Genomic DNA, 19,038 nt, shown 5'->3' on the forward strand with positions numbered 1-19,038 from the left:
TCTTTATTTTATCTTGTTCTCCATGGCGAAGCCACAGCTAAACAAGTATTTTATCTAACACTTACCTATATTTAGAGGAAAACAATTCAAACATTGCAAAACCACGCTCAGGAATTCTAACTGTCATTCTACTTACACATTTATGTAATCCTTGAATTTTCATTAAGCTTCTAAGCTTTCGACTCTCCCCTGGCGTCTTGGTCACGGTGGTTAAAAACAAGAAGAAAAAGAATAGAAACATCAAAGAATAAAAAGGAACAGACTTACCAAGGGAAGAGCTGTGTTGTACAAAAAATGAGGTAGAGCTAGAAATAGAGTAGAGAGACTGTTTCTTTGAAAATTTATTTATTCACTAGCATCAATTACCCACTTCGCTGGGTTAAATAAGAAAAAATAGCAATATGTTCCGTTAGTGAGTCAGTTTTTACTATTACTAAAGCGCTCTTTGATATCAGTCATTTTCGATGAATTTATATATACCCCTCCCCTCCCCAGCTCATGATGCAGGGTACGGCATTGGAAATGCTATTGGTCATCTCAGCGACCTCGACAACTATGAATTCGACACTGATATTGGTTATTTCGATCATTTTATATATATATATCTCCCTCTCCCTCAAGCAGCGGGGCTGAATTTGGATTTAAACGGTATCAGAAGTGTCACTGTTCACCTCAGCTACCCCAAAAGTTATAGATTCGACACTAATATCGGCCATTTTCTATGTTTTTTAGATGTCCCTCCCTTAAGATACACCGTCAAAGTGATATGACAAAGGCCATGTCAGGTTCGAACTTCATCTAGGTTGAAAATTTGAGCGAGATCGGTCCGGTAGTCCAAGAGTTATTAAGTTTTATTTATTTTTATATATCTCCCCCTCCCATTCCCTCTTCCCTAAGTTCTACCGACAAAGTGAAATGATTAAAAAAAGAAAAAAAAAACTTCTCAGGCCCGAACCTCAACTATGTTAAAAATTAGATCGAGATTGGTTGTTTGGTTCAATAGTTATTAAGTTTTATTTATTTTTTAACTCCTCCCTCCCCTTCCCTAAGTTTTATCGTCAAAGTGAACGGATAAATACCATTCCAGACCCAAACCTCATCTATGTTGAAAATTTGATCGAGATCGGTCAGGTGGTTCAAGAATGATGATGTCACAAAGACAGTCACGTTCATTTTTATTTTTTACATATATCTCCCCCTCTTCTACGTCTCACCGTCACAATGATATGATAAAAACCACCCCAGATCCGAATCTCATCTATGTTGAAAATTTTGTTAAGATCGGTCTGGTGGTTTAAGCGTGATGAAGTCACAAAGACAGTCACTTTTATTTTATTTTATTTTATTTTATTTTATTTTATTTATTTATTTATTTATTTATTTTTTTTTACATATATCTCCCCTGTTCCTCTCTCCTATGTTGCACCGTAAAAGTGAAACGACGAAAACATCTCAGGCCCGAATCTTATCTATGTTAAAAGTTTGATCGAGATCGGTAAGGTGATTCAAGAGTTATTAAATGTTATTCATTTTCTCATATTTTCTCTTCTCCCCTCCTCCCCCCTAAGATCTACCGTCAAAGTGAAATGATAAAAAACTTACCAGGTTCGAATCTCATCTATGTTGAAAATTTGATTAAGATTGATCGGGTGGTTCAAGACGAACATAGTCACTTTTATTTTTATATATATTGATTTTTGTATATCTCTCCCTCTCCAACGTTGCTCCGTCAAAGTGAAATGATGAAAGACATCCCAGTCACGAACTTCATCTATGTTGAAAATTTGATCAAGATTGGTTGTTTGGTTCAAGAGTTATTAAGTTTTATTTATTTTTTTATGAATACCCCTCCTCCCCAACCCTAAGTTCTACCATCAAAGTGAATAGCTAAAACCACTACCAGGCCAGAACTGCATCTACGTCAAAAATTTGATTGAGGTCGGTCGAGCGGTTCAATAGATTAAGAGTCACATAGTCACTTTCAATTTTATAATATATATTTAAAAAAAAAAAAAGACAAGGGATGGTTGAGTGATGAATGGGAGGCGGTAATTACAAAATTTTTACAGCATTGATATGACAATAAAAATAACAACGTGAAGTGGCAATCTTCCAACAAGGAACAGGAAAGGCGCGCAAATTGACTCCATCATATTTTAGTTTGCTTCACTTCATCTGGAGATCGCTGACACACTGAACAACGTGCTTTTTGTACAACACTCAACACAGCTCTTTCTGTGGTAAGTCCATTCCTTTTTATTCCTTGATGTTTCTATTCTTCTTCTTCCTGTTTTTAACCTCCGTGACCAAGACCCCAGGGGAGAGTCGAAAGCTTGGAACTATAAAAATTCAGGAATTGCAGAAATCTGTAAGTAGAGTAAAACAATTCAGTTATACAAATATTTTCAAAAAGATTAATAACGTAAAACGTAAAAATCTAAAATCGAAATAAATAAATGAATTAGCATTTTTTTCAGTATGTTTTTTAAACATAAGGATTTCAGATACAGGCCGAATAATAATTTAAGCAATCTTTTGAATTAGTGAATTGTATTTAACCGGCTGATGTTGAGTGGTAGATCATATCATGCAGAAACAAAAAACTCAAAGAAAGAATTAGATTAAGTAAAAGTGATAAAATATCTTAATTGGATATATATATATATATATATATATAATTCAAATAAACTTATAATCTGATACGCGTCAGAAGCAATAAAATGAAAAAAATAAACTTTTCCTTTTCATTCATCAAGTCTTACTCTATTTGATCATTATATGGTCGTATTAAATACTTTTGTATAGACGAGCTTACGTCAGGATGTAATGAAGTATATGAAACTAATTGAGAATCAACTAAGGAATGGTTCAAGATGACTCGTGAAACGGGAAGAAAACTACTTAATGTTCTAGTTCTTATATTCAAATATTATTCAGTTTTCTTTTCTTAGTTTGAAGTGACAAAGCATGATTTCCTTCAATATCCGTCACTGAATAGATTATATGGTATATATTACATTTTACGATATGTCACAAATGATAAAGGTTATCTTGAGTGTTTTAAAAAAATGTAAGTTTTATGGCAGCAAACCGTTGTAAGTAAATATTATTTCTATATTTATACCTGACGTTAATTATTACCGTTTAAAGTATGATTACCTCGGATATGAATCCAAGTAGCAGTTATAATCTGCTTGAAACAAATTCCATCTCTGTAGCCTTGGCACTGAAAAGGAACATTAAACTCCAATTAATTAATTATGCCATTGAAACTTTCTTTTTTCAGCCCCAGTTGGAATTAATATTTAACTAAAATACGTTTATTATTATTATTTACTTACATTGTGATTTTACTGCTGATATCCTATCTAAAGAATGTCTTTCTACTGTAATATCCTCTCACTAATTTAAATATGTATATTACTTCAATTTAACTACTTAAATAATTCGTCTACACTGGAGCTGCTTCATTTCACTTTCTTTACCTCTTGAATACAAAATTATATTTAAAAATAAAACTAAACTGCGAGCATTTTCAATCGATATAGTAAATCAGCAGACAAGTGAAAAATATAAAAAGAAACTAATATATTAAATAGTAAGCAGTCTATTTTCAAAGAACTTATCATATGCTTATCACATGACACAAGACTAACTGAAATTTTCAGATTACAAAGCATAAAATCTTGCAATGAGAAGAATCATAGTCTCCACATAGAATGAATTCGGAGTAAAGAAAGTAAAATAAAGCAGCTGCCAGTGTAGATAAAATGATTTATTTAAGTAGTTAAATTAAAATTGTATATTAATACAAAATAAAATAAGTGAGAGAATTTACAGTAGAAAGATGCTCTTTAGATAGGATATCAGGAGTAAAATTGCAATGTATGTAAGTAAATAATAATAATAATAATAATAATAATAATAATAATAATAATAATAATAATAATAATAATAATAATAATAATAATAATAATAATAATAATAATACATATATTTAAGAAAATATTTCCAACTGGGGCTAAAGAAAGAGGATTTCAAAGGCTTAATTAATTGGAGTTTAATGTTTCTTTTCAATGCCAAGGCTACAAAAATAGAGTCTGTTTAAAGCAGATTATAACTACTACTCGGATTCATATCCGAGGCAATCGCTTCACAACAAATCGAAACTGTGATCATTATGCTGGAGTGTTTATCTTATAGGTCATAAAATAATATTTGGCAGTTGGATTAGGGTCGGCATTTGAATTCTTTACCTCAAGAAGTGTGTTAGAGTAAGCCTTGTGAGGGGTTCTTATTGATGAGAAGTTGATAAATTTATGATGATTAAGTAACATGTTATAATATCTGTCGTCTAGCGATAAAGTATATAATGGACGATTTTTCAAATCTATATAATGAATTATCATGATGTAAAAGGTTTTTCTCTAATTCTGAAAGAAGAACTATTCAGTGTAAAACAGAGCAGATAAAATTCCACTGTAAATAACTTGCTTTACAGGAACCTTTATGCAATAGAAACATGCAACGCAATGGTAAAATCATGGAATGTTAAAGTAAAAGTTTCATTTTGCAATAATGAAATGTAGACAATTTACATTTGTATGAATTTTTAAGTAGTATTCTTTTACTTGCACTTTGTTAAACAAAAATTGCTTCAACACTTTCTCCCTAGAACTGATTTGCTGAGATATTCCTTAATTACTTACAAATGAAACAAACAATGATTCCGAGATTATACTGTATAAGATATATTAATTTGCAAGACAGAAATTTTGACTGTAGCTACGTAGAGAGAAATAAAGGAGATCATAATTGGAAAACTTTTTCATAACTTTCATTATTAAAATTTTATTTGCAAGTTATAAGTTGTGCTCGGTTTATCAGTTTCGTTAATTTGCTCTTCATGTATTTAATTTCATATTACAAATTTATTTATATAAGCCTATGTGATAATTTGTCTATATTCAATATGGAATGTGCCTAGTAAAGAATATACATAAACGTCGTTTCGAGACTTAATGGAATAAACCGTTTAACGTTGATATTGAAAGATTTTATTAACAACTAAATAAATCTTAATACCTTAGTATAATTTCTTTATCTCAAGTTAGTTGACATTAAATCAATGTTACAGCTACATCAACACCTAAAACTCAGTGTATTACCTAGCAGATGACACAACATAATTTCAAAGTAAAAGCAAAACTATCTTCTTATCTAATGCTATTCAATGAAAGCCAAGTAAATCCATATTTGCATTGTTAAACTGCTATGCCACAAAAGAAATATTAGAAAAAATCAATGAATTTGCTTAAATATTTTAGTTTGAGCATGCTAATTCTTGTCTCGTCTATGAAATGATTTAGGATATTATTATATCCACAACTTCCAGAAATGATGATGATTCAATCTGTATTTGTTTTAACTGTGAAATGACCAGGATAATTTCATATGAAAATATTGCATTTGAGTGAAGAGATAGTTTATTCTAGTTTCATTACATAAATTATATAGTTATCCCCAGACAATTTTCTCAATCCATGGAACAAAATGAGAAACTCTTGTATACACTGCAGGTGCAAATCCACATATTTTTCCAAACGACGTAATTCCAACAATGCTATACATACAGTAAGGGTCAGTAAGTATTATCTGCAGAGGTCCACCAGAATCCCCCTGAAATAAAAGTACATAGTTAATTACTTTTCATATTTTACAGTATATCTCTAATAAAGAAAAAAGATGTGTACACACTCCTGAGAATACACACTCCTGAAAATTTCAAAAGTTGATTGAGCATAGTAGAATTGGAAGAAAAAGTAATTCCTTATAGGAGTATTTGTTGATGTCTTAAGATTTACTTGAATACAAAAACAGAATTCATCAGTTTAAAACATCAAGAATAATGAGATTTTTTTTTTTTTTTACATTAGTACATTTACATACTCTTACAGGAATATACTTCAAGAGTGTGCAGATGGTCCTACAAGAGTGCTCACTAGCAAACATGGCATGTACACACATTAGTGCCTTCGTAACATGATGAAGCTTCATACCATGTCAATTTGTACAATAATTTTCACGATATATCCTGAAACTACTTAAATAGTTGATTATAGCTGTAAAGCTAATTAGTACTACTCTTAAAGGTGGATTCTTTAGTTTAAAATTAGGCTATAATGTATTTGAAGTAATTCTAAAATTGTCAATATTGTTGGCTTCCCTATAATGCACTTATGCACTAGTGTTTCCTTACAGTTTCTTTCTGCTTGCACGTTATCCTCTTTACGTTAAAGTCTGGTGCTTCAAGCATAGGAGTGCCAGACCTCTAAGAGCATGTGTTGTTTCTAAATATTTATTCTTAGATACATGTTATTGTGTTTTAAACATCAATTGTATGGATATACTACATTGCAAGTACACCCTGTTTCAAAAAGAATATAGGTATTTCGAATGCATGTATTTATTAAACTTTAAGACATACGAACATGAAATTTTACACACATATTTACAAACCTCTTAAGTTCTAATTACAGTTCAAAGTTCAAATTACAGATGTTCAATATGTTCTCCATCAGCGACACGAACAATATCACATCAATACTCAAATTCCTCCCATACTCGGGCAAGCATGTCCTGTGTCACTGATGTTATGGCAGTTCTGATCCGGTTCTTCAAGTTCTGATCCAGTTCCAGGTTCTGTGGGAGTGGTGGTACATAAACGTTGTCTTTAACGAAACCCCGCAGGAATAAGTCACAGGGTGCAAACTCCGGTGACCGTAGAGGCCAGCTGAGACATGCTAAGTCGCTAGCTCCTTGACGACTAATCCAATGGTTGGATAGAGTTTCATTCAGATATTCAGGCACTTGGCGACTCCAGTGAGGGGGAACCCCGTCTTGTTGAAAAATGAAGTTGTCTTCGTGCAGCCTAGGAAACAACCAGTTTTGTAACATAGCGAGATACTGCTGACTGTTAACCGTGTTTCCATTAAAGAAGAATGGGCCGTAAACAGATGATCGGGATATCGCACAAAACACATTTACTTTGGGCGAATCTCGTACATGTTCAATGACTGCATGTGGGTTCTGTAGGCCCCAAATTCGAACATTTTGTTTGTTTACCTGACCACTAACACGGAAAATCGCTTCATCACTGAACACGATGCGTTGTGCAGAAGTGTTATCATTGTCAATAGCACCCAGAGGCTCGTTACAAAATGCCACACGTTTGCGTTTGTCATCAGGACACAGAGCTTGTAACAGCTGTAACTTGTACGGCTTCATAACCAACCGACGTCTCAAAACATGCCAAATTGTTGTTGTCGGCACTTGTAACTCCCGACTGGCACGACGAGTTGATTTTGAAGGACTACGTTGGAAAGCAGTTTGAATTCGTACAACATTTTCTTCAGGAACACGAGGGTGGCAGGACTCTTTCCTTTACATACACATCCTGTATCTACAAACTGTCGATACCATCTGCGAATGTTCTATCCATTCGGAGGATCAATTTGGTACCTCAACCTGAAACGTCTTTGCATTGTAATCACGGAATTGTACTTCGCAAACTCGAGAACACAAAATGATTTCTGCTGCGAAGTAGCCATTTTGCGGTTACCAAGCAAAACAGAAGACAACTGTCATCTAGCGGCTATTAATATAAACTAGACTATGTATTCATTTCTCCAATAGCCAAGCCGAAGCGCAGTGATCGATAGTTTGGACAAAATAATTCTTCGTAATACGTATATTCTTTTCGAAACAGGGTGTATATCGTTCGTACCCAGCTAACAGAAGCTCATGAATTTTATTATCCTCAATGAAGCATTTAAGAGCAGAGCATAATTGTTGCATATGCCGGACATTAATTCTCTTCTTGAAGATATTACAGTGACAGAGGACTGAAGTTTTACATATCGTTTGCAGATAACAGAAAACAAGACAAACACACGGACACGATGAATACATATTCTATACTCAACTGTTCCTGCTTATGGAATGTTCATTGTGTTTCAGTGCTGGTGACAGTCAAAATTGACACTATGTAATTTTAATGGAACTTCCCATGGATTGTAGACAGCGTGCTCACTTTTCCTACTCATAGAAGGGCTTAAATAATAGAATGTATTGATTTAAAATTTTAAAATGAAAGATAAAGAGAATAAAGATAATATAAGAATAATTTATAATGTGATCGATGAACATTTTTAAGGTACCGAAAACAATAATAATAATAGTAATAATAGTGATTTTTTCTTTTGAAGAGGATCAAGTATATAATTATGCTAACAGGGCTCCAGAGCCTCCTGGTGTTAGGTTGCCATAATGATTGGAAATTGAGTCTGGCGCCTAGATAATTTAAGGCTAAGATGTTGGTCTATGTATCAAATTAGTTTTGTATTATTATAGCGTCTAATTTCGAACATTAGTGTATAGGCCAAAAGAAAATTTTTCGAGCTCTACATGTTACCATGAAAGCATTTTTTTAAATAGTTTTAGATTCATTGAATACACTGTGTTGTATTCCGAGTAAAGAAGCATAGTTACACCACTTTCAGGACGTTTCAAGACTATTTGTTTCTCCAAAAGTCTCCAGCGACAGTATTATAATAAATTAAAGTTACACTTGAAGTTAGTCTAACCACCAGAACGTACACAGAGGGTGAGTCCTGGGTTTTCTAATAGTAGATTTAGTCTAATAGTAGATTTTACAAATTTTAATATGATTTGATCTCATTGAATTTGGACCTACCAAGAAAAAACTTTGGTCCGATCCCGAAATGAATTCTGCGTACGTGTCTGCTGACCATCTTATGTATATAGAAAAACATTAAAAACAAAACCATAATATGCTTAGTATTCTACTAAGTACAAAGTTGAGATCACTATAAAACGTGATATAACGTACTTTGTGGTCACAATTCACATAGTTGCAGAACGTGCTTTGGTTTGTGAAACAAGAACGAATGTCTGACATTGAAATAACGAAATCTCAAGCGTACTGTTATATATACCTATCGGAGTAAATAGGCTGTGTTAAGCTATTTGATTGTTTGAAACTCATGTATTTTCAATAACTAAAAATACATTTGATGTTCCTATATATATATATATGTATGTATGTATGTATGTATGTATATATAATATTCTTACCTTGCATGTATCTTTACCCGATTTGAACTCTCCTGCACAAACCATTGACTCCACAATTCCCTGGCGAAGTGCATTAGTCTTCTGATCTGATTTATAAGTTCGGTTGCACACACTATTATCTGCTAAAGTCAAACCAACCTTTAAAAGATGAGTGCTTGTGTCCTCGGCTGAAAAAAAAAATTACAATATCTTATATTCTTAACACATGAAAAGATTTAACATATATATTACACGAAATAGTAAGTCGAAGATAACTTCCTTAAAGTCAGTTTCTTGCTTTCAATTTTCTGTTTAGCAATTAAATATAACGAAAGTAGTATGACTATAAATGAAATTTTCAAGTAAGTTTCGGTAAAATAAAAATAAAAATTATAAGTAAGTGAATGATGATACACTATTATAAGAATAGTACAAAATGAATTTTTAGTGAGTTTTTTTTTCATGTAAATTTTACTTAATTATTATTTTAATGTAGCCTTGCAAACAACAAACTATTGAAAGCCACGCAATCATGCAGATGACTACGATTCTCTTTGTTTATAAAATGATATGCATATGTAAAAATGTGATATAAGCAAAAATAACTAATATCTCAATAACAATTGTATCTTTTAAGCTTTATTGAAGTACTATTGAAATATTGGAGCTTTTAAATAAATACAAATGCATTTAAAAGAATATTATATTTATGTCAGTGTCGGCTCTTCAGGGAAGATGCACAAACTCATTCTCCTTATCTGGAACAAGGAAGAATTGCCACAAGAGTGGAAAGAATCAATCATTGTTCCAATTCACAAGAAAGGCGACAAAACTGACTGTAATAATTATCGAGGCATCTCTCTTCTGTCAACATCCTATAAAATTCTTTCAAATATTCTATTAGCAAGACTGACCCCATACGCAGATGAAATTATTGGAGATTATCAATGCGGATTTAGACGGAATCGATCAACTATCGACCAAATATTTACCATTCGCCAAATACTCGAAAAAAAGTGGGAATACAATACCCCGGTACATCAACTATTTATTGATTTTAGAAAGGCGTACGACTCGGTTAGGAGAGAAACATTATACAACGTTCTTACAGAACTTGGAATACCGAGAAAGCTAATTAGATTAATTAATATATATTTAAATGAATCCCAAAGTAAAGTCCGGGTAGGAAAATTTTTGTCCACGAGCTTTCACGTCGAAAATGGCCTGAAACAAGGAGATGCGTTGTCGCCATTATTATTTAACTTCGTTCTGGAATACGCTATAAGGAAAGTCAAAGATAGCAACCAGGGTCTAGAATTGAACGGTATTCACCAGGTTATGGCATATGCTGATGACGTAAATTTAATAGGTGATGATAGGAAAACAATAGAAAGAAATGCAGAGATCTTATTAAACGCCTGCAGGGACATGGGTTTAGAAGTAAATGCAGAGAAAACTAAATACATGGAAGTGCGTCGGGACCGGAATACAGCAAATTATGGATGCGTTAAAATATTAAATAATACTTTTGATAAAGTGGATACTTTCAAATACTTAGGATCAATATTAACAGAGGAAAATCATATTCACGGAGAAATTAAATGTCGATTAAAAGCAGGGAATTCGTGTTACTATTCGGTTCAAAATCTCTTATCGTCGCGAATTCTGTCGAGAAATTTGAAGCTTAAAATATACAAAACGGTAATCATGCCTGTTGTTCTGTATGGCTGCGAAACATGGTCACTTACTCTGAGGGAAGAACATAGACTGAAAGTATTTGAGAACAAGATCCTGAGACGAATATTCGGACCTAAGAGGAACGGGAATGGGGAATGGCGGAAACTTCATAACGAGGAACTACATAATTTATACGGTTTACCCAACATCGTTAGGGTCGTGAAGTCTAGGAGGCTTAGGTGGGTGGGTCATGTAGCTAGAATGGAAGAAAGTAGAAACGCTTTCAAAGTCTTAACTGGAAGACCAATCGGAAAACGACAATTAGGAAGACCTAGGCGCAGATGGGAGGACAATATTAAGATGGATCTCGCAGAGATTGGAATACAAAGTAGAAACTGGATGTAGTTAGCTAAGGATAGAAGTCAGTGGAGAGCTTTTGTGAACGCGGCATTGAATCTCCGGGTTCCATAGGCCATAGAGTTAGTTAGTTAGTCGGCTCTTCAGGGAGATCTCACCGATAAAAATTATAATCTTATCGCTACAAGGTAAAAGAAGAAAGCTTACCTAACGTAATAATTCTTGTTCCAAGAATTAAACACATTAGGTAATTTTCTTCCCTTAGCTGGAAGTGATAAAATTGTAAATTTTACCGATGTGACTTCCTTAAGAGCCGCCACTGTTTATTGGCATATAAAATTAATTCCAAATTGCAGGAGGACTTGCATATTGTGACCAATACATGATATTGCCACACTTTCTGATTTATAGGTAAAACTTTAATATTATATATATATATATATATATATATATATATATATATATATATATATATATATTTTTATATATATATATATATATATATATATATATATATATATATATATATATATATAGACTAGGGATGGCCAATTCCGGAATTTTTACTTTCCGGAATCCGGAAAGTAAAATCGGAAAATTCCGGAATTCGGAAAAATTCCGGATTTCGGAAAAATTCCGGAATTCGGAAAAATTCCGGATTTCGGAAAAAATCCGGAATTCAGAAAAATCCGGAATTCGGAAAAATTCCGGAATTCGGGAAAATTCCGGATTTCGGAAAAATTCCGGAATTCGGAAAAAATCCGGAATTCGGAAAAATTCCGGAATTCGGAAAAAATCCGTAATTCGGAAAAATTCCGGATTTTGGAAAAAATCCGGAATTCAGAAAAATTCCGGAATTCGGAAAAAATCCGAAATTCGGAAAAATTCCGGAATTCGGAAAAAATCCGGAATTCGGAAAAATTCCGGATTTCGGAAAAAATCCGGAATTCAGAAAAATTACGGAATTCGGAAAAAATCCGAAATTCGGAAAAAATCCGGATTTCGGAAAAATTATTTTTTCTTTTTGTAATCCTAAGAATTTTGTTCAAATGCAAACGAACAAATTTCCTTTTTGTAATCCTAAGAATGTATGATGGAAGTTAAGCTGAAACTTACATCCTAAAGTATACACTACTCAATCTTCCCATGGTTAATGAGATGTAGTCCAAAAGTACGAGGTACTCCTAATATTTAATTTTTGTTTTACTGTGATATTGTCCAGAGATAAGACATATATCACACTGAGATAAACAACTTGACATTATGACGATGTTATCATACGTAGTTTTCCAGAAAATCGTGAGAAACGATTTTTTATGAAGTTAAAATATGCGTCGCTTGTTGCCAGTGTGATGCAATTGATAACTTTTATGCTGGAATAGTCTTATTATTATTATTATTATTATTAATCGTCTATGTATTGTAAAAGAAAAATATGAACCGTTAAGTAGTAGATTTTATCTGTTGTTTTTTGATATCTTCTAACAGTAATAACAAATTGCTTGTAAATACGCAATGATTATCAAGGACAATGGCACATTAATGTAAGGACTACTCTGCAGACTAGCAATAAACAATAAACAATAACAGATAAACAGTAGTCCCCCCCCCCCAAAAAAAGTAACTAACTTGGGCACGTCAGAATGTTTGCGAGAATATAGGGACGCATTGAGACTAGCAAAAAACGTTTTGTTATTATTACTCAAAGGGCCGTACGATGGAGGCTTTAACGTTAATGTTAATGGCACCAATGAGCACTTACTTGCTCTAACGGTTAACCTCATTTTTGAGATGATTCTTAGAAGTGGGCGTGTTGGCATGCAGTTGGAGTACTAACGATTTGCGTCACTATCGAACACTAACGTAGCACTAGCGACGTTTAAAGTCGAAATTGGAGTCTGACATAAGTGGCTTGTCAACTTCACGGACATTATATTTTCCTTGAATGCGAGAATTTTGCGCCCGGGAAATTTGCGCCCTACCACAAAAATAGGAAAAAATGCGCTCGCAATATATTTGCACTGGGATGTTTGCGCCCTACCCCAAAAAGAGGGGAAAATGCGCCGGCTATATATTTGCACTGGGATGTTAGCGCCCTACAATTCAACTTATTATTGTATTGTGTAAAGTAACTTCCACTCGCACTTGAACTAGGCTTGCCTCTCATCGTCTCAGTGAGTTACTCCATCCGTTATAATATTCCGAACAAATGAAAAGAATCATTTTTAGTTCACTAAAGGGCAATCAATACAAATACAATTTCCATTATACTACAAAATTTACAATAAAAGTATAAATGACTGATATATAATTATTTATTAATATAATCAAAGAGTATAATTTAATCTACAAAAGGCTGTTTGGCTCTACCCAGATATCTCTGTTCACAATCCTTGCGAGTTGTTTGGCTTTTCAGGACACAAAATATAGAAAAGAAAATGTAAAGTGAATGTAAAATCAGTTCAGTAATATTATCAAGAAAACTATGTACAGTGTGTTTACTTGCTGGAATTACACTTCAAACACACAATTGCGTTCAGTCGTTCTTTCAGGAAAAATGTTCCGGGGGGCACATTTAGTATTCCGGAGGGGGGTCACTGCTGGTACTATTCTATTTATTATTATATTATAGACGTATTATTTTGGTCTCCTCCGAGGGGGCACTCTGAGAGCTCTGGGGAGGCCAGTGTTCCCCCAAAATCATCTCTGGAAGAAGCAGTGATTGCGTTGATCCGTTGTGTTCTTTTGGCTTATATTGAAGTTTATTCTCCCCTTATATAGCCACAACGAAAATAAATCACAAATGGCATGGTTGTGGGGGGAGGATTGTTTATGCTGTAATGTCAGCCCCTCCGAGGAAATGCGTAAGCTCCAGTAGGTTCTTTTATTTCGCAGGGCTCAAACTTCCCGGTGGAGGTACATCGCAGGCGCAATTTTCCCTGTTCTTGAGGTAGGGCGCAAATTTCCCAGACGCAAAATTCTCGACACCGTTCGAATGACCTCGGAAGACGATATCTTTTTCAATACTTTTTTTATATTCTTTTACTCGAGATTTCTTCATAGCTTCTTATTAAAATACTTACTAATATATCCTCATTTTATTGTCCTAACCAATCAATATGGGTATGTTGTCAGTAAAATATTTAGATTGATCGAGCCTCTGGTGTGTAACCACAGTATTTCATATCATGCCCCCATTAGAAATCTTGGCTAAACGAACCAATATATGTTGCCAATAAAATAGTTTAGAATGATTGAGCCCCTGGTAAATAACCACAGTATTTCGTGACAGACCCCCCCCCCCTTCCTATTACCATATTCTAGCTACGTGCCTGACTCAGCTAATTCTCTACATTCTTTACCAAGCACACATTTTCTAAAGCGGAAAATGCTCTCTAAATACCTAAGCTCATTATTTTCAGCAGATGCACAAACTGGGTAACATTCTATCTACATGAATGTTATATATGTCGATTGCTGGAAACCGCTTCTCGCTATCTATTACCATATTTACTATATAATGATTAACGTTAAAACCGGAAATGGTTGATTTGTACTGCTTCCGGTTTGAATATTACATTCATCAGGGAACTCGATTCTTAACTATTGACTCTGTACATCATGGCCAAAATTGATTGGTAATCCATCAGATAGTTCTTGAGACTGTTTGTTTCACTGACGGACAGAATGAATATATGGCTATAGAGTTTTGATAAACTAAATTCGTTAATGAGTGATGATGGAACAAATATAAGAAAGGGAACCAAGAGTACGACCGGGAAAATTTTCGAACACAAAATTAGCCATCGAAAACCCACATGTCCTGGGTTAGAATACCATAGATGAAAACTCTACCACTGAGTCATCAATCACCCGCTTATTAGTTTTGTTAACTATTATATTAATATAAATTAATGAATGCCTGCTTATGTTAATTATTGAACAATTACATTGTATACTTCGTAAAGTCAAAAATTATAAATTTGTATTTACTGTACATACAGTGAGCGCAGAAAGTGTTCGTACACCTATGCTATTGAAACGAGAATGCCTGCGAAAAAGAAACAGAAAATTTAAGAAGTGTAATAACACACACAATATGAATAATGAAAACTAAGCTTTATGAATATATCAATAAAGAACCACAAAAACAAGTTTAATGGTCAGAAAGTAAATAAATTCCGTAGAAAATGTATAGAGTAGACGCAAAAAGTGACCGTACACCTGACGTACGAATACGAAACAAAGATACCACAACTGGGGTTCACTAGTATTCACCTGAATATACACCTCTGTATAGCATGACGAGTAACAGAATGAGTTTAGTTGTGAATAGGAGTGAAAAAACTGCACGGTGGGCTGTCGAAATGGGAAGCAACCGAACAGAAACAAATGAGGAGACAAGAAAAGTAATTATTAAAGTGCATAAGAAGGGTAAGTCTTTGAGAAAGATAGCAAACCTCAGGGGCAGATCCAGAGGGGGGCGATCGGGGCCATCGCCCCCCCCACAAGAGGAAACTTTCTTATTTTATATATAAATAAACCCATCCATAACAAGTTTGGAGCTCTTAAAAGTAGCAGTATTACTGCCGACCGCCCCTTCCCCAGAAGTCCGTCCTGGATCCGCCCCTGTATAGAGTAGCCACAATCGAGTATTTTCCGCTGTATGTTTGGAGTCGTTGTCTTGCTGAACAATAAATTGTTTTCAAGAACCATCTTCTGCGCACTAGTATGGAGATATTCCTTTAATATGTTAATATACACTTTGTGGATCATCACTCCATCGATAAGGTGGAGACGACCCACTCCTGAGGCACTCATACAACCCCAGACGAGCACGGACCCTCCTCCGTGTCTTACTTTAGGGACGAAATTTTGAGGATTCATCTCTGTATTCACCTTGCGCCATACCATACGCCTCCCATTGGACTCGATAAAATTAAATTTACTTTCGTCCGAAAATATGACTCCATTCCAGAAAGAAGCCTGATCCCTTATCTTTATACTCTTTTTCAAACTTTAGTCTCTTTATACGATTTGTCTTGTTCACCCAGAACATTTTCCTGGCTATCCGACCATGATACCCTGCAAATATTCCGCACTGTACTGGCTGATACTTTAACACCGCGTGTTTCCAGATCCGTTGCCAATTGCACAACACTACTTTTTGGAACCTTTTTTCTTTCCCTAATAATGTAACGTTTAACTTGTTCACTCAACACTCTTGGTCTTCCAGTTCTTTTTTTTATTATTATATTTTTTTTATTATTTTTTTATGGTTTCGCACAGTGATAGAAACATTATACATCGCAATTATTGTTTGTACTGTTGAACGAGGCCTGTCTGCAAGGTTTGCCAGGGGCGGATCCAGGACGGACTTCTGCGGGGGGGGGCGGTCGGCGGTAATACTGCTACTTTTAAGAGCTCCAAACTTGTTATGGATGGGTTTATTTATATATAAAATAAGAATTTCCTCTTGTGGGGGGGGGGGGGGGGCGATCGCCCCGATCGCCCCCCTCTGGATCCGCCCCTGACTCTATAATACCTTGAAACAGCTTCGCACACCTCCCCAATCCCCAGACATGAACCCCATAGAACATCTATGATCTGTTCTGGAGACAAGAATCAGAATTCACAGCTTGTCTACTAAAGAAGGCCTAAGAAAAGCTATTCAAGAAGAATGGGACATAATCAGTCCCGAAGCGACAGAACTACGAACTACTACAGGTGAAATCAATGCCACGAAGACTACAGACAATCATTAACGTACAGGGTAATCCCACAAAATATTAAATAGCGTAATATACTTTATAAGCATTAATTCAAGCATAAGTGTACGGTGACTTTTTGCGTTTACAAAAAAGGAATTCTCTCTTTTCTTCTGAACAAAACAGTGATTGTGTTTGTTTGGCCTTTCTCTTGTATATAGAAATAAAATGTATGAATGTGTAGTCTTAATTCTGTTTATATATATTTTCCACCTCCCGTTCTCATGCTAGCTGTTTTCAATATAAAGTATGCACGGTGTACGAACACTTTCTGCGCTCACTGTAGGTATGTTGACAATAAGCGAATGTTATTAGAATATTTGTTGAGATTTATTTTCCTTCACTGCCTTTCGCCTGGTTAAAAAGTAGTTTGCAGTGCTTTGGAGCAGCTGCAGGTGGGAACGCGATAATGTTTGAGACATACCGGCGACTTTTTTGTGTGTGAAAATAAGACCTTTCTCATAAAGTAGTAAATAACTGCAGTAGCAATTGTCTACGTAAATGATAAAGACATATCCAACTACAAGAAATTAATACAGTATATATAGCCTATTCATTATTGTGTTTCTCTTTTAACAGCTATTAGCTAAGGATGGATAATTCCAGAATTTTTACTTTCCGGAATCCGGAAAGTAAAATCGGAAAAATTCCGGATCTCGGAAAAATTCCGATTTTTTCTAAATTCCGGATTTTTTCCGAATGTCGGAATTTTTCCGAAATCCGGAATTTTTCCGAATTCCGGATTTTTTCCGAAATCCGGAATTTTTCTGAATTCCGGAATTTTTCCGAAATCCGGATTTTTTCCGAATTCCGGATTTTTTCCGAATTCCGGAATTTTTCCGAATTCCGGAATTTTTCTGAATTCCGGAATTTTTCCGAAATCCGGAATTTTTCCGAAATCCGGAATTTTTCCGAATTCCGGAAAGTAAATTTTCCGATTCCGGAAAACAAAATTTCCGGAATCCGGATTCCGGAAAATTTTGGCCATCCCTAATATAGACCTATATATATATGATAAACTACTCGGGGAAAAACAATAATAATCGCCACTTCTGATGAAACTGAGTTATTAGGTAGAATGGGTTGGGATCAGACCCAGAGTAGTATGTAGGCAGTTTATTTTCCAGTTTACTCGAAAGTTGTCTTACCCGAGCCGCCCATTATGTAATATATATATATATTAACATCAATTCTAAGTAATGTAGAACCTGACTGCTTTCTTTTTATTATTTCTTTCCCACAATTACCAGTTCGTTAAAAAAAAATATCATAGATTCATATCCTGTTAAAGTCCTTTATAACCATAACATAAAGAAATGCAAATTTTAAAGCCGATAGGCCTGAACAAGACCCATAATCTAGAAGAATATTGCACAAATTCTAGAGTAGTCATTTTTAAAACATGATAAACTATTTACAACAGAAGAAACTTTATTTTTAAAAAAAATGTTTCACTTATTTCCATTCTTTAAAGAGAATCAACAATAGAATTTTCTTTAACCCTGTTTCCTTTGAAACAAAATGGCAATTATTTCAACTTTCGTCAGAATTTGTGACACCTACCATATCCGGTACGTCCCCATCCTGATGCTATACCTATCTCTCTCTGTATCTCACGCGTGTGATGGAGACAAGCTGGTCTTACGAAGGCTGTGAACTCAGCTTTCCTGTCCAACCTAAAGAGTGCTATGTCGTTGTATTTGGCTGGTGGGTTGTACTCAGGGTGTGCTATCTTCTCCGTAATTCTGAATTGTTGAGGTCGAGCTTCATCATTATCACTGTCCAATATCAAATCTCCAAGTCTTATCCATTTCGCTTCGCCACTACAAATTAAATGAAACAATTAAAATAAATTAGCTCAAAATATAGAAAAAATATGAGAGATTTGTTGATATCTGAATGAGTCAACTCGTAAGAATAGTGCAAATATGGAAGAAGCTAAGACAATACTAACAAATACATATTATATAGAGAGATTTCCAAAGTCCTAGAAGTATTTATTCTTTGGACGTTAATAACAGGAACACTATATACACGGATGAAAACGCATTTAAGAACACTCAATGGAAATTCAACGATCTGGCCCAAAGCTGAGAAACAA

General features: G+C 34.5%; 1 protein-coding gene across 1 annotated transcript in view; it reads right to left on the reverse strand.

The window, feature by feature from the left end:
- Positions 1–4,885: 4,885 nt before the first annotated feature.
- Positions 4,886–19,038, reverse strand: part of LOC145668387 (serine protease snk-like) — a 46,497-nt gene continuing 32,344 nt past the window's right edge. Inside the window, exons 5-7 of the mRNA XM_081736175.1 lie at positions 18,501–18,760; positions 9,157–9,323; positions 4,886–5,679 (exon numbers count right to left, since the gene is read on the reverse strand). Coding sequence (XP_081592301.1) covers positions 5,518–5,679; positions 9,157–9,323; positions 18,501–18,760 — 589 coding nt within the window. The 3' untranslated portion in view covers positions 4,886–5,517. The remainder of the gene's footprint in view (positions 5,680–9,156; positions 9,324–18,500; positions 18,761–19,038) is intronic.

This window comes from Thermobia domestica, chromosome 13, assembly GCF_964235325.1.
Source record: "Thermobia domestica chromosome 13, izTheDome1.hap1.1, whole genome shotgun sequence".
In the NCBI taxonomy this organism is placed as follows: Eukaryota; Metazoa; Arthropoda; class Insecta; order Zygentoma; family Lepismatidae; genus Thermobia; species Thermobia domestica.